Here is a 22,624-nt window from a genome sequence, read left to right as displayed (position 1 = left end):
ACAGGCAAAACAATTGTGATTAAATAATAATTATTACTTTTTGAGACTGAGTCTCTGTCGCCCAGGCTGGAGTGCAGTGGCATGGTCTTGGCTCACTGAAACCTCTACCTCCCGGGTTCAAATGATTCACCTGCCTCAGCCTCCGGAGTAGCTGGGATTACAGGCATGTGCCATCTTGGCTGGCTAATTTTTGTATTTTTAGTAGAGATGGGGTTTCACCATGTTGGCCAGGCTGGTCTCGAACTCCTGACCTCAGGTGATCTACTTGCCTCAACCTCCCAAAGTGCTAGGATTGCAGGCGTGAGGCACCGCACCCAGCCCTTAAATAATTATTGATTCAATGATTGATCTGCCAGACAGCGAACTCTTCAATGGCCGGGAGCCAGGTACAGTTTTCTTTGCCACCGTTTGAGTGATTGCTACGAATATCTACCCAGCTCCTGTTAAAAATAATCATCAGTGGGCACAGATGACAGCTGGCTTCTGTTGAGATAAAGCAGATCTTATGTGGTGCCCTCAAAAGAAATTTAGAACGCAGTTTCCAGTGGCATGTTGAAAATGGTAGTCAGGCCATAGATAGAGTGCACTTACGATTTTATTAAGAAGTAACATCCATCCTAATGACACATTTCTAGGCCTGAATCTTTCTCTTCAGTGGTGCGTATCTGACAGAAGAGACTAGAAGAACTCAAACTGGACATGCTGGGATGGAAGTAGTGGTTTCAGTTATTGCTGGGAATGGAATACCGGTTCTTTTTCTTTTGGTTTGTCCGTATTTTCTATACTGTATGTTATTTTCTAGAATATAAGTATGATTTTTACTCTAAGTACAGTAAGAGGTTGAAGATGGTGTTATAACTCAGAAGCCTTCTCCCTTTCTCCCTCCCTGCTGGAGAGAGTGGCCAGGTGTGCTCAGGCTAGACAACAATGAGTGCTCCCAGGGACCCGGCTGCAGAAGTCCGTGGCTGGACCTCAGCTGTCTTCTGTTGGACTTGGCTGTTGGCTTGCCCATAGGGGCCCTTCCTTCCTTTCCATGCTGCTGTTAGTGCTACTGACTCAGAATTGAGCCTGGAACTTTCCTCACGTTAGTCATGTGGGCCAACTTTGAAAGAAGCGTTTCACCTGCAGCATTTAATGGAGACATTGCTGTTTGAGCCTTGAGTGCATTTTAGAGTAGATATCCGTGGGCTGGTCTGCTACCTTACTGGCTGTGTTATTATCTGTTACTAGGACAAAATGTATTTTCAGTTCCCTGCAGTGAACTTCCAAACATAGTTTTGGAATACGAGCCATAAACCGTTTTAAAAGTCTTCTGTGTATCTGGCTTTGAAATAGGTGCTGTTTCAATCCCGGCCAAATAACATGGTTGGGATAGGACTGAACTTTCTGTAAAGTAGGCTGGAAAAATTCTTGTTGCCCAGTAACTTGCACAGGTTTTGGCAATTGCGTGTGATGGGACTGGCAGAAATGCCTGGCAGTTGTTGGGGCTTGGTTTGGGGAGGGAGAGTGGTTGGGGAGCAGAAGGGAGTTGAGTGGTGGGTGAGTCCTGGCAGGAAGTAGAGCTCATTCAGGAATTTTGGGGTCTGTGGCAGGCCATCCCAGGGGCCAGGAAGAACTGGACACAGATAGGGAGGGGAAAGAGAAGGTAGAGAGAGGCGGGAGCATTCGATGTAGATAACTTTCCCTCTTAAGTTATTTTATCATGGAAAATTTCAAGCATGTACATTACCCAGCTCTGACAATTATTAACATCCTGCTGTTCTCATTTCTTCTTTACCTCTATCCGTTCCCTACCTCATACTTGATTATTCTTTTTATTTTTTTTATTTTTATATTTATTTATTTATTTAGAGAGGGAGTCTCACTCTGTCACCCAGGCTGGAGTGCAGTGGCGCGATCTCGGCTCACTGAAACCTCCATCTCCCAAGTTCAAACGATTCTCTTCCCTCAGCTTCCTGAGTAGCTGGGATTACAGGCATATGCCACCACACCTGGCTAATTTTTGTATTTTTAGTAGAGATTGGGTTTTGCCATGTTGGCCAGGATGGTCTTGAACTCCTGACCTCAGGTGATCCACCCGCCTTGGCCTCCCAAAGTGCTTGGATTTCAGGCGTGAGCCACTGCAACCGGCCAATTATTCTTTTTAAACATATTAAATGTAAAATGTATAGGCATTGTGATGTACAAATCTCAGCTGTACAACTTTAAAAAATGACTAAACCTCTCTAATGCAACCCCCATCACAATATAGAGAACACTTCTGTTTTTCCAGAAAGTTCCATCATGTCCCCTCTCCCTCAATCCTACCTTTACCCCTATAAGGCTATGACTGATCTGCTGTCATCTCTGTAGATCTGCCTTTCCTAGAGCTTCATCTAAATGGCCTCATACAATATGTATTCTTTGGTGTCTGGCTTTGTTCACTCAGCATGATGTTTTTGAGATTCATCCATACCGTTATGTGTATCTGTAGTTTGTTCCTTTCTAATATTATACAATTTTATTGTAAGAATATACCGGTTAGTTTAGGCATTCTCCTATTGATGAACGTTTGGGTTGCTTCTAGTTTGGAGTTGTTAACAACCAAAGCAGCTCTGAACATTTGCAATTTGCAAGTCTTTGTGACTTTTTGTGGACCAATGTTTTTATTCCTCTTGAGTAAATACCTATGAGTAGAATGGCTGGATCAAAGGGTTAAGTGTGTGTTGAAATATATCAGAAACTTCCAACTCTTTTTCTGAAGTGGTTGTACCATTTTATATTCTTAGCACCAATGTGTGACAGTTTCAGTGGCTTCACATCATCACCAACACTGTCGATTGTGGTTCTTCTCATAAGGGTTGTGGTGGTTTTTCCTTACGGTTTTAATTTGCCTTTCCCTCATGATTAATGATGTTGAGTACTTCTCCATGTGCTTTTTGGACATGCAGATATCTTCCTTTGTGAGGTGTCCATTCTAGCCATTGACCCATTTAATTGGGTTGTCTGTCATCTTATTATTGAATTATGAGAGGTTTTTATGTTTTGGATTTAAGTGCTTTGTCATATATTTTGTGAATATTTGCTCCCAGACTGTGGCTAGCTTCTCCATGTACACAATGGTGGCTTTTGATGAGCAGAAGCTCTTCGTTTTGATGAAGTCTAATCTAGAATATTATTCTTTTATGGTTGCCTGCTCTATCTTGCCTAAGGAACCTTCCAGGTTGCAGTTGTGCAGGTACTCTTTTATATGTTCTTCCAAAAACTTTGTTTCAGCTTTTACATTTAGATCTGTGATTCATCTCAAATGAAGTTTGACACAGGTGCCTCTTGACAAACTGAGCCTGATGCCTTGAACACGTGGGATGCCAGTCTTGCCCCACGATGAGTGCCCCCAGGCACTTTGAGTCCAGAAGGCAGGACCACTACTGCCTCCTTTTCGTCTCATTATCCGGGAAAGTACAGGAAGTGCAGGTTATCCTTGATTCAGTGGCCTTTCTGCCTTCCAGAGCAAAAACTCCCACCAGAGACCTGTAATGAAACCTTCTAAACATGTCTTCTATCATTGTGTAACACTGGCCCTGGCGATACAGGTGGTGACGCTTTATAGGTCTGAGTTTGGATTTCTACCTTCTCGTTTATTGGCTGTGTGAGCCTGGATAACTTACATGATATCTCTGAGCCTCATTTAAAAAGATCCCTGTGTAGAGATTCAAAGTCTGTGCCTTGAACTTAGTAAGTATTCAGTAAATGTCAGCACCCTCCCCCACCTGCACCACTCCCCTTGACCCCCATCAGTAAACATACCAGAACCCCAGTGTAGAATGAGATATGCTTTGTGAAATAATAAATTGCTGAAACCTGGTGTGTGAACTTTTTCACAAAATATTAAGTTAATGTTTCCATAATTTAAACTAGTTTATTGGAATAACTACATTAGGAAATATATGATACATGCCAAAGCTTGCGTTTATGTTTAAATTAATGGTATCGATCAGTATATATTTCCATTTATCACATTTCACTTGTTAGTATATATTCTTTTTATACATTATTTAAAAGCAGCAAAGTTATTTAGTAAAATTAAAAATGCAGGGCTCAGATCCCTTGGGCAGTTATCATGTAGTGGGGTTGCTTTATATGCCTGCAGGTTGTAAGGAAAGTTTTCAAAATTTTGAGGTTGAAGATTGCATCCTAACCCCATTCTTTGTCCTGTGCAGAGGAACTCAAACTTGTGCCACTTGATTTTGAGGTGTTTTGTCATGTAGTAGTAGTAATCAGAATATAATAAAATATCTCTGCATCTTATCGACAATGCTTACTAATGCACCAGGCTGTCCTAATGCCAGCCACGTCACATCAGCCCAGTTCTAGCCATACAAGATACCTTGTATGGCCATTAATGTTGAGAGTAAAAGAAATGTAGAATAAATGGGACAAAAAGGAAATGAAAATTGTTGATATTGTAAAGGTGCTTCATTGGCCTCCAGTAAATCCCACCAAATATTTTGGTTGAGCTGGAAGCAAAGACCATTTTGATGTTCACAATGATTGTAATTGGCTCTCACAAGGCTAAAGTTTGAAGACTTGTTAGATGGGTTTATTTTAAAAATGTGTTATCTAGGCCGGATGTGGTGGCTCATGCCTGTAATCCCAGCCCTTTGGGAGGCTGAGGCGGGTGGATCACTTGAGGTCACGAGTTTGAGACCAGCCTAACCACCATGATGAAACCCCATCTCTACTAAAAATACAAAAATTAGCCAGGCGTGGTGGCGCATGCCTGTAATCCCAGCTGCTCGGGAGGCTGAGGCAGGAGAATCGCCTGAACCTGGGAGGCGGAGGTTGCAGTGAGCCGAGATCGTGCCACTGCACTCCAGCCTGGGCAACAGGGTGAGATTCCATCTCAAAAAAAAAAAAAAAAAAAGTGTTATCCTGAGAATGAGAATCCTGCATCCAATGTGCTTATCATTCCTAAGAAGCCAATAGATAAGTTTTTGTAAAGCACTCTCTGGCTATGGAGTGCTTGATGCAGATCATAAACTCTGCACATCCCTTCTCAAAGGACCACCTACGAAAAAGGAAATTGGTACATGAAAAAAAAGGAAATTAGAAGGGGCAAGTTCAAGCAACATGGCCCCTGTATCTAGCAATGAGTCACCACTCCCACAGGCTTTGGGGACAGATACTGCTGAGGAAACGTAGAACACAGAATGGGTGAAATCAGCAGCCAGGCAGAAGTCCGGATACTTAGTGATGATCTTTAAGGAGCTGTTGATTTTGTTAAGGAAAGAGTGTATTATTGTGGGAGGAGTATAAGTAAAAGTGATGGTTCTCTCGAGCCGGCTGACATTCATTTTAACGAGACAGTTGGAGAACAAATTAAGAAATGCAGGGGCTACTTACTGTGATTTTTGTCACAGTAACAGGAAAGCTCAGCGGTACCCTTGTCAGGGTCTGCAGCTTGTGGCTGCAGTACATCAAACTCTGCACCACTCTAGAATTGCGCACAGTTTGAAGGTGATGCGTGACACAGACCTTTTGAAAGAAGAGGTTGTTATCTGCTGGTCAGAAAAGGCTTCTCAGAATGTGTCTCCAAAAATTTTGCTACAGAGAGTCATGTTAAAGTGTTTCCTTTAGAAAAGGGTTGAGGAAAGCTGAAGAGGAATCTTCAGATGATGAAGATGAAAATACTGGGATGGTGGCCAGGCGTGGTGGCTCAAGCCTGTAATCCCAGCACTTTGGGGGGCCGAGGCAGGTGGATCACTTGAGGTCAGGAGTTCAAGACCAGCCTGGCCAACATGGCGAAACCCTGTCTCTACTAAAAATACAAAAATTAGCCTGGCGTGGTGGTGCACACCTGTAGTCCCAGCTACTCAGGAAGCTAAGGCACAAGAATCGCTTGAATCTGGGAGATGGAGGTTGCAGTGAGCTGAGATCATGCCACTGCACTCCAGCCTGGGCAACAGAGCGAGACTCCATCTCAAAAAAAAAAAAAATTGGGGTGATGTGTTCACTGGCTGCCAGGGAACCCAGACTTGGAACTGTGAAGTGTGTGACAGCGAGGATGATGACAATGATATCAATACCCATGTATTTTTATTTTTTTAGAGATGGGGTCTCACTCTGTCACCTAAGCTGGAGTGCAGTGGCACAATCATAGCTCACTGCAGTTTCAAAGTCCTGGGCTCAAGCGATCCTCTTGCCTCAGCCTCCTAAGTAACAATATTGATAGCATTTAAAGTGATGAATGCAGTCTAGCTTGCAGTATCATGCTGCATATTTTTCTGTATTGTCAGATGGAAGAACAATATGTATTTACAAAAGATAAAGTGGCTTAACTCACGCTATAATGTATATTGCGAATATTTCACTGTGAGTGGTCTGAAATTAAGCCAAATGAGCTCATTCACCTCAGTGAGTAAAACGTAGTTGGCATATATGTGCTGCATTTCTTTTGGAAAAACTGGTAGTGGACACATCTCAATCACACTTACATAGTTAAAAAAAAAAGATTTACTTTCAGTCATTCTTACCAAAAAAATTTGATACTGGGAAGCAAAAGATAGGAGGCCAGGTAGTTTCCTGATGTCCTCACGCCCCCCCTCCTTCCTCCTAGTTAAAACTCTATCCCCCAGGCAACGAGTACCACTCACTGTGACACTTGGTAAGGACTTGCTGATGTCCTAACACTGAATTGGTATATTGGCTCCTTCTTATGAGATTGGAAAATAAGATTTAAGTGACACTTCAAGCTGGGTGCGGTGGCTCACGCCTGTAATCCCAGCACTTTGGGAAGCCGAGGTGGGAAGATCACTTGAGGTCAGGAGTTCAAGACCAGCCTGGCCAACATGGGGAAACCCCGTGTCTACTAAAAATACAAAAATTAGCCAGGCATGGTGGTGCATGCCTATAATCCCAGCAACTCGGGAGGCTGAGGCAGGAGAATCACTTGAACCCAGGAGGCGGAGGTTGCAGTGAGCCAAGATTGCACCACTGCACTCCAGCCTGGGCGACAGAGCAAGACTCCATCTCAAAACAAACAAACAAACAAAACACTTCACAACTGTCTTCATTGACTTGACCTGAGTATGTCGGAAATAAGCAGCAGTAGATAGGTAAGATCTAAATTATGGTAGGAGTTAGGAGAGGTGCCTTCTGTCCAGTATATCTGGGCTTTTTTTTTTTTTTTTTTTAAAGGTAGCTTTTAGGTAGCTAGTCTTGTCATATGTCCAATCCAATTTTTGTCTTGAAGTCTTTGGCCAAAAACTTATTCTAAAGTCTAGCGCTTTTCATTTTGACAAAGGCAGTCTTACTTACTTTGATAATTTCTATTTTTTCTGCAGGGAGTTAGATAGACTTAAGGATAACCTGGTATATATTTAAAGACTGGCAAGTACAGTCACAGAATTACTATATGGTAAATCATTTGCCATCATATCACTTTGTTGACTAATGCTTTGCTTCAGAAATCAGATACTTTCAAACCACACTAGAAAATTATAGTTTTATATATTACCCATAAAACATTTAGCAAAAATAGTATTCAAGATAGTGTTCAAAAGTTTTCAAAGAACTAAAGTCCTATGCATCATCTTTCTTATTTAATACTAGCGTGTTTCAGCGTCCTTGTAATTGACCTCCTGCTTGAGGTCGTTGTAACTGGTTTTTAAATTACACTTTCCTGCTAAGCATAGATTTCAACTGGAACCTTGGCTTTTTGCAATCCTTGATGTAGTATCTCTCTCTCCCTCCTCCTCTCTCTCTCTCTTAAAAAGACAGAGTCTCATTATGTTGCCCAGACTGGACTTGAACTCCTAGGTTTAAGTGCTCCTCTTGCCTCAGCCTCCAGAGTAGCTGGGACTTTAGGCACATGCCACCATGCCTGGTATCACTTCCTAAAGTTTGCTAAACCAAGATAGGTAGGGTGGGTGTGTATGCCTGCCTCAGGGTCAGAAAAGATGGTTTCTATGATATGTGTTTTGTTTTTTTTTTTTCCTGAAGCTGGCCTGCGTCAGTAGGAACTGAAAGGTAATGGTTGCTAGGAGCACAGGGTGTATTTGGGAATGAAAATCTGAATTTTATCTCTTCCTTTTTATCTGTGATCTTTTTGCTTAAGATTTAGCCTGATATATAAATTTGTTTTGCCCCCAGGTAGCTCAGTTTTACACAGTGTGTCAGGAATGTACTAAGCCTCATGAGGGCATCGGGGAACACAGGACTTGGGGTTGGAAAAGCTGATTTTGAGCCCTGACTTGTTCATGCTGTACTTGAGTGACCTTGGGCGAGTCTGTTAACCTCTTTGCACTTCATTTTTCTACCTGCGAAGTGAAGCCAGTGCTTGCCCTGCCTGCCTGCTGGAGTTCTGAAATTCAACTGAGAAGTCTGTGGAAGTGTTTTATAAATGGCGAAGCGTGTGACCACTGTGATGATGAAAGGTTTTAGGTAACTGGTGCTCTCTTTAGTGATAAAGCCCTTTTTTCTTTGTATAGAATAAAAGTTCCAATCTGGTGTTTTATTACAATTAACATTTATAAACCAGATGCTAGATTCATGTTTTAGAAATTCTGAAAATAAGCCAGTTGCATACTGTTTTGGTATAAATCCTCAAAGTGAACTTAGTCTACTGGCCTGAGTGACAAATGTCAGGCAAAAATTCCAACTTTAGATTCGAGGCAGTTTTCCTATTGAACACGAATTGCTCAGAATTTTTTTTTTTTTTTTTTTTTTTTTTGAGTAGCAGTATTAATATGTCCTGTTTTCATTGACAGTGAAAAGTCTCTCCCAATCCTTGGTAGGCCGGTGGGTCCCAGCACAGAATGTTGAGAAGGCAAAGAAGGGAGGAATTCATGTCACTTGATCAAAATGGAATCTTCTTGGCAACAAGTTCCTCTGCCACGTTCAAGGTTGCCTGTGAAAATGGGCCGCGTGACTTCGGGACTACTGTCCCTATCCTCCCTTCTGCCCCTTTCCGCTGTTCCCCGTTGTCTGTTTCTATTTGCTTCCTTGCCTTTATTAACTAATTATAACAGTCACCATGGCCTTGGAATTAATATCTGTGTTGCTACTTTTTCATAGCATCACTATGAAACATGTAATTTTTTTTTTTAAATATTTTGAGACAGAGTTTCGCTCTTGTCATCCAGGCTGGAGTACAGTGGTACAACCTTGGCTCACTGCAACCGCCTCCTCCCAGGTTCAAGTGATTCTCCTGCCTCAGCCTCCTGAGTAACTGGGATTACAGGCGCCCACCCCACACCCGGCTAATTTTTTGTATTTTTAGTAGAGATGGGATTTCACCATGTTGGGTAGGCTGGTCTCAAACTACTGACCTGAGGTGATCCACCTGCCTCCGCCTCCCAAAGTGCTGGGATTACAGGCGTGAGCCACTGTGCCTGGCCTGAAACATATAATTTTTAATGTAGATAAGTAAGAGTCTAGGAAGCAGTCCTATAGGCAGAATGTCTAATTTACTCAGCTGCAGTGGCGCATTATCTTGACTCTAAGCAAATGTCTTTGGGGAGTGGAATTACCCATTTGAGAGAAATTGATCAGGCTGGGTTGTAGAGTGTTTCCTCAGTATAGATGTGTGTCCTTTCATTAGTAGATGACCTCTTAAAGGGTAAATTTGACTCTGAGAGTCTCCTGCTAAAAAACTCTCTTGATTATTTAAAAATATTTTTAGGTGAGACATTGATACTATGGTTATTTTTTTCTTTGAGTTCTCATCTTTTAGTGATATATCCTGAAATATTGGGGGATAAAACAATATGGTGTCTGGTGGGATTTATTTTAAAATAACACAGGGAGGGAGGGGTGGACGTTGCGGATGGTAGTAAAGATGAAACAAAGCCGGCCTTGAGTTGATCGTTGTTGAGATGGGAGGTATGGAGATTTCGTTATACTATTCTGTCTACTTTTTATGTATATTTGTAGTACTGCATAATAAAAAGTTTTAAAGAGGCCAGGAGCAGTGGCTCACAGCTGTAATCCTAGCACTTCAAGAGGCCGAGGTGGGAGGATTGCTTGAGCCCAGGAGTTCAAGACCACCCTGGGAAACAGAGTGAGACCCCATCTCTGTTTTAAAAAAAAAAAAAAAAAAAAAAAAAAAGGTAGCCAGGTGCAGTGGCTAACGCCTGTAATCCCAGCACTTTGGGAGGCTGAGGTGGGCGGATCGCTTGAGGTCAGGAGTTTGAGACCAGCCTGGCCAACGTGGTGAAACCCCGTCTCTGCTAAAAATACAACAAAATTAGCCGGGCATGGTGGCACATGCCTGTAGTCCCAGCTACTCTGGAGGCCAAGGCACAAGAATCGCTTGAGCCTGGGAGGTGGAGGTTGCAGTGAGCCGAGATCGTACCCGTGCATTTTTGAGACTCTGTCTCAAAAATAAATAAATAAGTAAGTAAAAATAAAAAGTTAAAAAACCCAACCATAGGTTTCCCATTGCCTCAAGGTAGGTCCAGCCCTCCCCCTCCAGGCTCGTTTTTCTGGGGTATTCTGGCCCCAGGAAGTGATCTGTGGGTGGCATTCACACTTACACCCTGGCTTGCTGCTGGCCCCTTGCACTAGCTGGCTTCTGTTAATGCACCGCTCTTTCCTTGCCTTTGAATCCCCCACATCCTCATCCCATTCGCCTGCCTGACTCTTACAGAGCCTCAGGTCATGGACAATATCCCTTCCTCCAGGCCTTCTGTGATTGCCCTCCACTCAGGTGTGGATTATGTGCCCTCCTGGGGGTGCTGTGTTCACTGTTTCCCTTATTTTGGCCGCCCTCACCGTGATCCTAACCATCCCCTTCCTTCTGGTTACCCACATTGTATTGTAGTTGGTTTTTTCTTTTGAGGGAAGTGATTATGCCCTGTTGACACTTCTATCCCTGGCACCCATCAGAATCCTGCCATACAGCAGGCAATCCATAAATAAGAGAATAAAAGGCCCACTCTGGGGCTTAGTGGCACTTGGCCTCAGGTTCCCAGCGCCTCTTTACAGAGCTAGCGGTGTCTGGTGCCTGCCTGCCTTTATGTTTCTTCACGCCCTTGTTCAACTGGCCTCTGTTCTGTCCCATTGGGATTTTGAGTGACTTTCTAGAAGTCACAGCAGTGTGAGCATGAGTTTGGACACTACATTCCTATATCTCCACTGCACATGGTGAGGAAGCTCCCATCAAACTTGGAACTCTTACATCCTCTAGAACGTTTTGAGTTTTAAAATGGTGCCCCATACTACTAAGCGTAATTTAAACATGCTCATTATTCGTGTAATAAGTTGCTCCTCTGTTTTGAATAGGTCTCTATTACAGGGTGCAACTCCAGGGTGCATTTTACTTTTTTCTTTAGTTTATGAGACAAGGTCTTACTCTGTCACTTAGGCTGGAGAGCAGTGGCATGATCACAGCTCATTGCAACCTCGACCTCCCAGTCTCAAGCCATCCACCCACCTTAGTCTCCTGAATAACTGGGACTACAGGCACGCACCACCACACCCGGCTAATTTTTTGTATTTTTTATAGAGATGGGGTTTCGCCATGTTGTCCAGACTGGTCTCGAACTCCTGAGCTCAAGCGATCTGCCCACCTCGGCCACCTGAAGTGTTGGGATTACAGGCATGAGCCACCGCGCCCAGCCAGGGCACATTATATGTTGTCAAGTTGATGGTAGACATGTGAGCCAGGAGCTATGACAGGACTGTTTATTGCAGCAGTGTGAAATAGGAAATGAATAAAAATCTGTCACACAACAGAATTCTATACAGAAGCGAAAATGTATGAACTGGAGCTAAATGCACAAATTGGTTGAATGCCACCAAAAAATAGCAAGCCGAAGAATACATACAATGCAATACCATTTATATGAAGTTCAAAGACATGCAAAACTGAGCAATATACTGTTAAGGAATTTGTGTGTGTGTGTATATATATATATGTGTGTGTGTGTGTGTGTGTGTGTGTGTGTGTGTGTGTGTGTGTGTGTAATGCCTATACGTGCCTGTACGTATTATCTTAGTCTGTTTGGACTGCTATAACATAATGCCCGGGCATGGCTTCTAAACAACAGAAATTTATTTATTTATTTAGAGACAGAGTCTCACTCTGTTGCCCAGGCTGGAGTGCAGTGGCACGATCTCAGCTCACTGCAACCTCTGCCTCCCAGGTACAAGCGATTCTCCTGCCTCAGCCTCCCGAGTAGCTGGGATTACAGGCGCCTGCCACCACGCCCAACTAATTTTTGTATTTTTAGTAGAGACAGGGTTTCACTATGTTGGACAGGTTGGTCTCAAACTCCTGACCTCAGGTGGTCCACCTGCCTTGGCCTCCCAAGGTGCTGGGATTAACAGGCATGAGCCACTGCACCCAGCCAGAAATTTATTTCTCATAATTATGGATACTAGGAAGTCCAACATCAAGGTGGTGGCAGACTCATTGTCTGGTGAGGACCTGCTTTCTAGTTCATAGATGGGATCTTCTCCCTGTGTCCTGGAATGATGAAAGGGGGAAAGCAGCTCCCTGGAGTCTCTTTTATAAGGGCACTAATCCAATTTATGAGGGCTGCATCCTCATGACCTAATCACCTCCCAAAGGCCTCATCTTCAGGTACCATCATATTGGGGGATAGGTTTCAACACATGAACCTTGAGGGGACACAAATGTTCATTCTATAGCACACACATATGCGTGGAACTGATAAATACATAGATCCGGACAGAAGTGTTCTCTGGGCAGGAGGGAGGAGATGTGATCAGGGAGGGGCACATGGGACCCTGAGTGCAGGTAACCCTCTGACTTGGGCTGCACAGAAGGTACACGGTTTTTCGTTGCATTATACTTTATGCCTCATATATAAGCTAAATATATTCTTCAGATGTATGATATGTCATAACAAAAATAACATTAAAAATCCATCAGCAAGTTCTAAGTGAGGTTACATTCCCAGCACTTTGAAGAAGAAAGAGGGTTAAAAAAAATTCTTACTGCGTTTCTTCCACAGTTCATAGGGTAATTTTAATCAAATCATTCCTTACTTTACCTAACAGGCTGATGACAGAAATACACATTGCTATAGCTCCCCACTGGTGATCACCAGTGAGTAGATGAAGTAGACAGATCATCTCCCCTAATCCTGTCCTCTCCTTGTTCATGGCAGATGTTGCTGTGGTAGACATGAGTGATGTCTCCAGACAGCCTTCCCTCTTCTACCATCTTGGAGTCCGAGAAAGCTTTGACATGGCCAATAATGTGATCTTGTACCATGACACCGATGCCGACACTGCTCTCTCTTTGAAGGTACAGGGTATTCACCTTCTCCTGAGTACTTCGTTTGGGAAAGCAGAATTATATGTCTAGCAGAAATGCCACAGTAGCACAGGAAGTTGGAGAAAAACAAAGACTTGCTTGTGCAATTCTTTCCTTCCCACCACAGATTCTAGTTCACACAGATGACTTCCTGGCTATTTCGTGAGCATCTGTGCTACAGTTGTACGTTTGCAGGCAACTTGGGCATTTCCAGGCTCGTTAGGGAAATGGAGGCAAACACTCCTATTAGTTTCCATTGAAGCAAACACACTGTTCTGAATTCTTTCATGAGCAATTGGATCCAAACCTACACATAAGAGTCAGTTCTCAACTTGGATAATAATATGAAGACATTGAACAGTTACCGAAATGGACAGAATATTTTAGTATAGACACAATTAGTCTTTGATGTTATTTTCCACCAGTCTGAAAGCAAAGCAAAACTGAAAACGTGTGTGTTCCTACACAACTCATTCATGGTTAAGAATTTCTAAAATGTATTTTTGCAAGTTCGAGACAAGCTTTTTTGGATAACATAGTATTTTTTAAAAAAATGCTTATATTTGTATAGTGGAAATGTTTAACATGAGTTATTCCAAAATTCAGTGGATATTGATATTGTTGAATATTTTAGTCAGAAAATCCTGGCCTATGCTAAATCATTTTAGGAATAATGGATTAGTTTGTTTATAGCAGTGCTTCTCGGCCTTGAGTGTACTTCAGAATTACTGGGAGAGCTTGTAAATATCCCCATGCCTAGGCCCCACCCCAGACCAATTACATCACAATCTCAGGGGTGGGGGTGGGACCCAGGCACGGAGATTTTTTTAACCTCCCAAATGTGCAACCATGGGTGAGAACCAATGGTTTGGAGAGTCAGCCTTCACAGACATCATTTCTAAAGGTTCAGTTCCCTCAGTATTAAAAATCACTGGTAGATAGTAGTACAATTTTATGCCAAAGTTGGACATTTTCATTGTGTTTCTTGAGATTTAATATTAACTAGATTTTCTGGATTGTGTAAGGATTTGAGATTATTTCCTGGTAGAAATACCACCTGCTTGAGATGTGTGACTTGTATGTGCTAAACATCATATATACTTTACATAGATATGTACTCAGTAATTATGGCAAAATACTGTATTTTAATAAGTCATTTGTATGACAGTGAAAGAAGAAACTTTTATTAGTGTACTTTACATTGTAGAATAGTTTCCCCAGGGCTATAAGCAAATGTAAATTACATTAGATAGTTAGATATTGACCTTTTCTTTTACTGATTTTCACCAAGGTAGCTATGCTTAGGAATATTTAGAACTTAGCAAGTATGAAAGATATAGATTATTAACCTATATTTTGATGAAAAACATGAAATTAGAATTTTTTTTTTTTTTCCAGTTTAGGACAGTTTCTTCAGGTGTGCCTTAGCAAAGCCCTCTGGAAAGTTCTATGGACTGGATGTTGTAATTTTTAATAATACAGAAAAATATTTCCTAAAATGGAAATGGGTAGTCAGTTATATTTAACACCAGAAGAAGCAGTTTGCACTTGTTATCAGGAAATAAAAATCTCAAAATATATGAAACATGTTTTACAGGGCAGCTGTTTAGTTAAATGGTGTTTTCTCCGCCCCTCCGCCGCCCCCCACCCCCGAGATGTTGGTGCGTAAATGAGACAGTCAAGGGCTGCCTAATTATCGTACCAAATTTACTGATTAAAATTGTTGTCATTGAATTTGAACATTCATTCCTAGACAGTTGTAGCGGGGTGTCAGGAATTCTACTACCAACACCCCTTCTGTAGGAAGGCTGACTGGTGTGGCCTTCACATTGATTGATTCAAGAAATGGTTCCAGATCCGGGGATAGCACGGTGCCTTCTAGGCCCTTCCTTGCTATTGCCGACATTCTTTTCTGGGAAGGCAAGATGCAGGGCACTCAGCACCCCAAACTTGAAGCTCAAAATATCTTTTGGGCAAAAGCACTGGCCCTGTTCTGGGGAAATCCTTATAAATGTCCCCTAATAGTTCCAGAGACTAACCAGTGGTGATCAATTTTCTTTGGAATATGAATGTTGCAATTCAGAGGTTCATTGTGTTTGAAGCTTTTGGAGAGGGAGGTTTCACATGATTAATTCTTGCTGTAAGGTGGGTGCTTTTATGTGATGAATTCTTACATGGTTAATTTCTTTTATAGAGGGGAGTGCTGGCTAATGCTTATGGAAATTAGCTGTTTTGAAAAAAAGCTATATTCATCTTTTCTTTTTCTTTTCAGGACATGGTAACTCAAAAAAACACAGTAAGTATTACATTTTCAGAATTTTAATTCTGAAATTAAATGTAAATGTCAATTTGTAAAATGCTTGCCTGAAAATCGCCCAGGTAGCAAGATGACTTCTAATCACGCCTGTGGTTTGTGTTTCTAAGGAGGACAGCCAGAAATCTCCCTATGCCTCAACCTGCCGGCCCCAGGCCCCACTCAGCCATTGAGGGTATGGGCCAGAAGGCAAGGCCAGCCAAGAAAGTGTATGTTCTTCATTACCTGCTGGGACTTTGAGCTGTAACCTTCTGGGTGACTCCTTCTGAGCTGGGTCGATGTTCCGTGGACCACCAGTAATGTTTTTGCTGGAGTCAATACCTCCCATACTTCCCAAGCAGAATTTCCCTAACGACGGAGGAACGTGAACTTGTATGCCAGTTAATATTGGGCACAAGTTTCTTGCTACAAACGGAAAGGAAGTGGGATGGAATTCTACTTCCTTCTGTCCCATTTATGTACTGAAGTCTCCTGATTTGGCTTAAAAGTTCCTGAAATTACGTAGTTTTATTGCCACGTTGGTTTGAATAGTATAATGAAATCACCACCCTAAAAATGTTTTAAAAGGATCTTGGCCTTGGAAATGTTGCCAAGGTTATCCTGTACCCTTGAGTGCACTCCAAGCTGCCCATCCCTCCAGACCTATGGCATTGTGGTTTGAGAAACCGTGACCTAGACTCAGGACAGGCCCTTGGTCCCCCGCCTTAGAGGCTTAGTCTCCTTCCTGCTAGCTCTTCTAGAAGGAACAGGCCTGCAGACTCTCTTCCTATTCCAGCTAGAGTTCCTAGGAGAGGGAGAAAAGGGCCCAGGAGGCAAAGCTTTCCCCTGGGCGCCGTCTGCAGAAGTCCCCAACCTGCAGCTTGGGGGCCCAGGCTTTCCCAGGACCCTGACAGAGCTCCCCACCTGAGACATGAGTTTCAGAAACAGACCAAGTGGTGTAGTGCACGTGATTACTATTGGAGCATGAATTTTCCAAGCAGGCCTGTAAGATAAGGCATCGGGTGGTTTTAGATTCCTTTTGGGAAAGAAATGGGATCAGGTGTGACTTTTTTTGGTCCCATTTACATGCTGATGTTGTCCACTTATAAGAGTCTTTCCTGTTCTTCCTAGAGCTTGACTTTTTTTTTGAGACAGAGTCTCGCTCTGTCAGCCAGGCTGAAGTGCAGTGGCGTGATCTTGGCTCACTGCAACCTCTGCCTCCAGGGTTCAAGCGATTCTCCTGTCTCAGCCTCCTGAGTAGCTGGGATTATAGGTGCCTACCACCACGCCTGGCTAATTTTTGTATTTTTAGTAGAGACATGGTTTCCCCATGTTGGCCAGGCTGGTCTCGAACTCCTGACCTCAAGCGATCTGCCTGCCTTGGCCTCCTAAAGTGCTGAGATTACAGGCGTGAGCCACCTCACCCAGCCTTGATTTTTAAAATTACCTAATTTGTGGAGAAATGGGGAAGAAGTCGAAGGAGATTGGGCCTGAGGCCCAGGAGGTGCGGTTGTAGCCGCAACCCTGTCTCTAAGTAACACTGGGCAGTCAGTTGTTCCACCCCTGCCTAGGCCTCAGGATCCTCAGCAATAAAATGAGAAATGTTGAACTGTGCCGTTTTGCTCATTGATACCTTCCAGCCCTCAACATCTGTAGTTCCATATTTGTTATACAAGCAAAAAGATGTAACCTGGATTTAATGCAAGAAATGGCTATGAAATGCTGATTCCTTAAAACAGCAAGAGTTATGTTGAGGCAAGGAGAAAGGAAGACAACTCGTTTTCTTTCTCCATTCCTCACTGTTGGATGCATCAGTACTCAGAAATAGTCTCTCCTCCCGGAGGCTTGGTGTCACGCTGTTAAAATTCCACTACTTACCTCCCTCCTGGTGCATTCTCCCTCTTCCAAAACACCCAGGAATTCCTTAACATTCTTAGTAATTCCAAGCATACCTCGGCACTATTCTTCCTAGGTATCTGTTTGTTTTTTAGGAATAAACTTACTCTAAAGCAGCGGTCCCCAACCTTTTCGTCACCAGGGACTGGTTTCATGGAAGACAATTTTTCCACAGACCAGAGGTGGGGGATGGTTTCATGATGAAACTGTTCGACCTCAAATCATCAGGCATTAGATTCTCGTAAGGAGCACGCAGCCTAGATCCCTCACATGTGCAGTTCACAATAGGGTTTGCACTCCTGTAACAATCTAATGTCACCAATGATCTGACAGGAGGTGGAGTTCAGACAATAATGCTCGCTCACCCACCACTCACCTCCTACTATGTGGCCTGGTTCCTAACAGGCCACTGACCGGTACTGGTCCATGGCCCCAGGGGTTGGGGACCCCTGCTCTAAAGGATTTGGCAGCTAATCTCTTTGCTATATTTGGCATTATGTTAGAATTTGGTGCCCAGTATTGGTTGTCATGCTTGGCAATATGTGAAAATTTAGAGCACTCAGAAGAATAAAAGGATCCCAGGTGATGTGATGAGTGGAAAATTGCACTAAGAGGAAAAGCTAAAGGGAACTAAGCCTTGAGGGGTACCCATTAGTAGTCATCTTCAAATGCTATCCTCTTTCTGAAAGTAAAGAGACGTTTACTTTTTCCATTCCAGATGGGATGGAAGTAGGGTAAACAGAAAAATGGTTTGGATCAGCAGAATGGACATCTTGCAACTAATGGTGATTAAACATTAAAATAGAATGTCAGAGTAACTTGGGTGGCTTCTAAGGAGAATTTGCTCAGTTGTCCCCTCCATGTGTATTGGGGTGACCCTGGAATCAGACACCTGGATCATACGACCCCAGAGATTCCAAGAGAGAATCTGATGGAATTGTGGGTTTGTGATCATTTTGGAAAGATTTTGATTAACACACACACACACACACACACACACACTCATAGTGAACAGTGAAGTCTTATAAATAAGGGGTACGAATTAGATGCCACACCCTGAACATGTAGCCAGATATTTGAAATGATTTATGAATATGTGAAAACTAAGATGCTTTGAGATCTCTTTTCAAGGAGTCATTTGATATTTCTAAAATTGTGCTTTTACCCAGAAAGGGAGATGGAAAAATAAAAAATAATAAAATAATAATAACAAAGATAAAATCGTGCTTGATGATGTATTGAATTCAGCCTTATGTGGCAGCAAAGTGGGCACATTTATCTCCATTTCTTTTTTTTTTTTTTTTGAGATGGAGTCTTGCCCTGTAGCCCAGGCTGGAGTGCAGTGGCATGATCTTGGCTTACTGCAACCTCTGCCTCCCAGGTTTGAGTGATTCTCCTGCCTCAGCCTCCCAAGTACTTGGGACTACAGGCATGTGCCACCATGACTGGCTAATTTTTGGTTTTTTTTTTTTTTTTTTTTTTTTTTTTAGTAGAAACAGAGTTTCACCATGTTGGCCAGGCTGGTCTCAAACTCCTGGCCTCAGATGATCCGCCCGCGTTGGCCTCCCAGAGTGCTGGGATTACAGGTCACGTTGCCTGGCCATTCGTCTCCATTTCTAGGAGCAGTTGCTTTGCAGGGTTGCCGAGGCCAGGAAGCCAAACGCCAGGCTTCAGGGTGGACCACCTGCAGCTCTTCTGGGTTTCTTTGGAAACATGGTATCGCCTTTTGTGTTCACCTCTTTTTCAGATGATGCTCATATTCTTGTGTTCTGGTTTTGTTTTGTTTTTTTTGAAATGCTTTATGTAGGTATAATTTACATACCACAAAATGTACCTAGTTTAAGCACACACAATTCAATGATTTTTAATAAATGACATAATTGTGCAGCCAGTTGTGGGTTGTGTACCACAGTCTAGTTTTAGAGCATTTCCCTGACCCCAAAATGCTTATTTGCAGACAATCTGTCTTCCCACACCCAGCCCCAGGCAAGAACTAATCTGCTTTTCGTCTTATAGACTTGCCTCTTCAAGACTTCTCATGTGAAAGGAACCATACAGTATGTGATCTTTTGCATCTGGCTTCTATCACTTAGGATGGTGTTTTCGAAGATCATCCATAATCCACTAGGATCATGGATGCATGGATCAGTAGTTCTTTCCTTTTTATTACTGAATGGTATTCTACTGTATAGATAGTCCACATTTTATCCATTCCCTAGTAGATGGATTTTTGAATCGTTTCTACTTTCTGGCTATTATGAATAATGCCACTGTGAATATTCGAGTGCAAATCTTTGTGTGGGCACATGTTTTTATTCCTCTTGGATACATACCTAGGAATGGAATTGCCAAGTCATATGGTAAATATGGGCTTTTTTTTTTTTTTTTTTTTTTTTGAGCTGGAATCTCACTCTCTCACCCAGGCTGGAGTGCAATGGCACGATTTCGGCTCACTGCAACTTCTGCCTCCCAGGTTCAAGTGATTCTCCTGCCTCAGCCTCCTGAGTTGCTGGGATTATAGGCACCCGCCACCACGCCTGGCTAATTTTTTTTGTATTTTTAGTAGAGATGCGATTTCATCATATTGGACAGGCTGGTCTCGAACTCCTGACCTCAAGTGATCCACCTGCCTCAGCCTCCCAAAGTGCTGGGATTACAGGCATGAGCCACCGTGCCTGGCTGGTAAATATACCTTTAATTTCTTAAGAAACTGTCAAAACAATTCCAAAGTGGCTGTACCATTTTACATTTCTACCAGCAGTGAGAGGTCCAGTATCTTCACATCCTTGCCAATACTTGATATTATCTGTCTTTTTATTATAGCCATTCTAGTGAGTATGAACTGATACCTGAGTGTAGTTTTAATTTGCATTTCCCTAGTGGCTAATAATGTTGAGCATCTTTTCATGTGCTGATTAGTCATTCATAGTCTTCTTTGGTGAAATGTCTGTTCAAATCTTTTGCGCATTTAAAATTGGGCTGTGTTCTTATTACGAAGCTGTGTAAGAGTTCTCTATACATTTTGGAAGCAAGGCCCTTATTAGAGGTTTTATCAGTTATTTCTTTTATGGATCGTGCTTTTGGTATATCTGTGAAGTCTTAGCCCAAACCAAGGCCATGAAGTATGACTCCTATGTTTTCTTTTAAAAGTTTTATAGTTTTAGCTCTTACATTTAGGTCTCTGATCCATTTTGAGTTAATTTTTGTGTCTGGTGTGAGGTAGATATCCAACTTCATTCTTTCACATTTGGATCCCTAGTTGTCCCAGCACTGTTTCTTTAAAAAAAAAAAAAACAAACTTGTCATCTTTGAATCATCTTGCCACCCTCGTCAAAATCAATTGACTGTATACATAAGGGTTTATTTTTGGACTCTCAGTTATACTCCATTGACATATGTGTCTACTCTTAGGCTAATACCACACTAGTTTAAAACTTTTTTTTGAGACAAGGTCTCACTCTGTCACCCAGGCTGGAGTGCAGTGGTGCGATCATGGCTCACTACGGCCTTGACTTCCCCTGGCTCAGGTAATCCTTCCACCTCAACCTCCCGAATGCCTGGAATTATAGGTGTGCACCACCACGCCCAGCTAATTTTTCTATTTTTTTGTAGAGATAGGGTTTTGCCATGTTGCCCAGGCTGGTCTCAAACTCCTGGGCTTGAGCAGTCTGCCCACCTCAGCTTCCCAAAGTGCTGGGATTACAGGCGTGAGCCACCATACCCAGCCCCTTTTTTTTTTTTTTTTTTGAGACAGAGTTTCACTCTTGTCGCCCAGGCTGGAGTGCAACGGCGTGATCTCCGCTCATTGCAACCTCTGCCTCCCGGGTTCAAGCAATTCTCCTGCCTCAGCCTCCTGAGTAGCTGGGATCACAGGTGCCCGCTACCACGCACGGCTTTTTTTTTTTTTTTTTTTTTTTTTTTTTTTTTTTTTTTTTTAAGTAGAGACCACGTTTCGCAGTGTTGGCCAGGCTGATCTTGAACTCCTGACCTCAGGTGATCCACCTGCCTTGGCCTCCCAAAGTCCTGGAATTACAGGCACAAGCCACCGTGCCTGGCCTGCACCCAGCCCTTTTTAAAAAATTTATTTTTCTTTGTTTTTTGTTTTGTTTTGAGACAGGGTCTTACTCTGTCACCGCAGCTGGGGTGCAGTAGTGCAATCACAGCTCACTGCAGTCTGCACTATTTTGATTACTATAGCTTTGTAGTAATTTTTGAAATTTGGAAGTGCAAATCCTCTTTGTTCTTTTTCAATATTGTTTTGGCCATTTGGGGCCCCTCGAAGTTCCATATGAATTTGAGGATCAGCTTTTCCATTTCTGGAGAAAAAAAAAAGCCATTAAATATTGATAAGGATTGCATTGTATCTGTAGATTGCTTGGCTGGTATTGACATCTTAATAGTTTTAAGTCTACTAATCTGTGAATATGGGATGTCTTTCCATTTATTTAGGTCTTCTTTAATTTATTTCAGCAATATTTTGTAGTTTTCCATGTACAGGTCTTTCACTTTCTTGGTTACACTTACTCCTGTGTATTTTTATTCTTTTGGATACTCTTGTGAATGGAATTGTTTTCTTAATTTCTTTTTCAGGATTGACTTTAAAAAAACACCTGTCACAAAAATCTTGAACGCTACATTTCACTTCATATTTCAGTATTTGATTGAGTTGAAAATGCAATTGACTTTTTGGTCAGAGTTCTATACAAATGGCTTCTGGCTTTTCCTGTATTTTCATCCATTTTAATTCTTATACTATTTTATACTGCTTTGGAGATGACAGAGATAGCCACTTTCTGCAGTTTATCACTTTAGAGAAAACATGTTTATATGGTGACAGATCAAGGCTGAGTCTTTATGAAAGTAAAAGAGTGAAAATACAGCCAACCCCAAGGCTACTTTATCTGTTTAACCTTGGAACTTCCTAGTACTTTGCCACTAGTGTACATAGTCCATAGGCATTGCGTAGCTTCATTTGTTTTAATTTTCCTTAGCAAGGATAATCATACCTTTATACTTACAGCTAATCTTGCAGGTTGATTTCCTCTAGACCCAGACTCTGAGGCTGAGTTTAGGGTACAGGAGGTTTATTAAGGTATGCCTTTGGGATGACTGCTGGGGAAGGGGAGTAAATGAAGCGGGACTGGCCAGAGGGAGACATGCAGCTGAGATGC

General features: G+C 42.4%; 1 protein-coding gene across 1 annotated transcript in view; it reads left to right on the top strand.

Annotated features, from left to right (window-relative positions):
- The window catches only part of MAP3K15 (mitogen-activated protein kinase kinase kinase 15), a 157,229-nt gene that overhangs the window by 13,138 nt on the left and 121,467 nt on the right, over window positions 1-22,624 (top strand). Inside the window, exons 2-3 of the mRNA XM_054471806.2 lie at window positions 13,116-13,255; window positions 15,537-15,560. Of these exons, the coding sequence (XP_054327781.1) occupies window positions 13,116-13,255; window positions 15,537-15,560 (164 nt within the window). The remainder of the gene's footprint in view (window positions 1-13,115; window positions 13,256-15,536; window positions 15,561-22,624) is intronic.

This window comes from Pongo pygmaeus, chromosome X (genome assembly GCF_028885625.2).
Source record: "Pongo pygmaeus isolate AG05252 chromosome X, NHGRI_mPonPyg2-v2.0_pri, whole genome shotgun sequence".
NCBI classification, from domain to species: Eukaryota; Metazoa; Chordata; class Mammalia; order Primates; family Hominidae; genus Pongo; species Pongo pygmaeus.
This window is presented reverse-complemented; position numbering and strand designations above follow the sequence as displayed.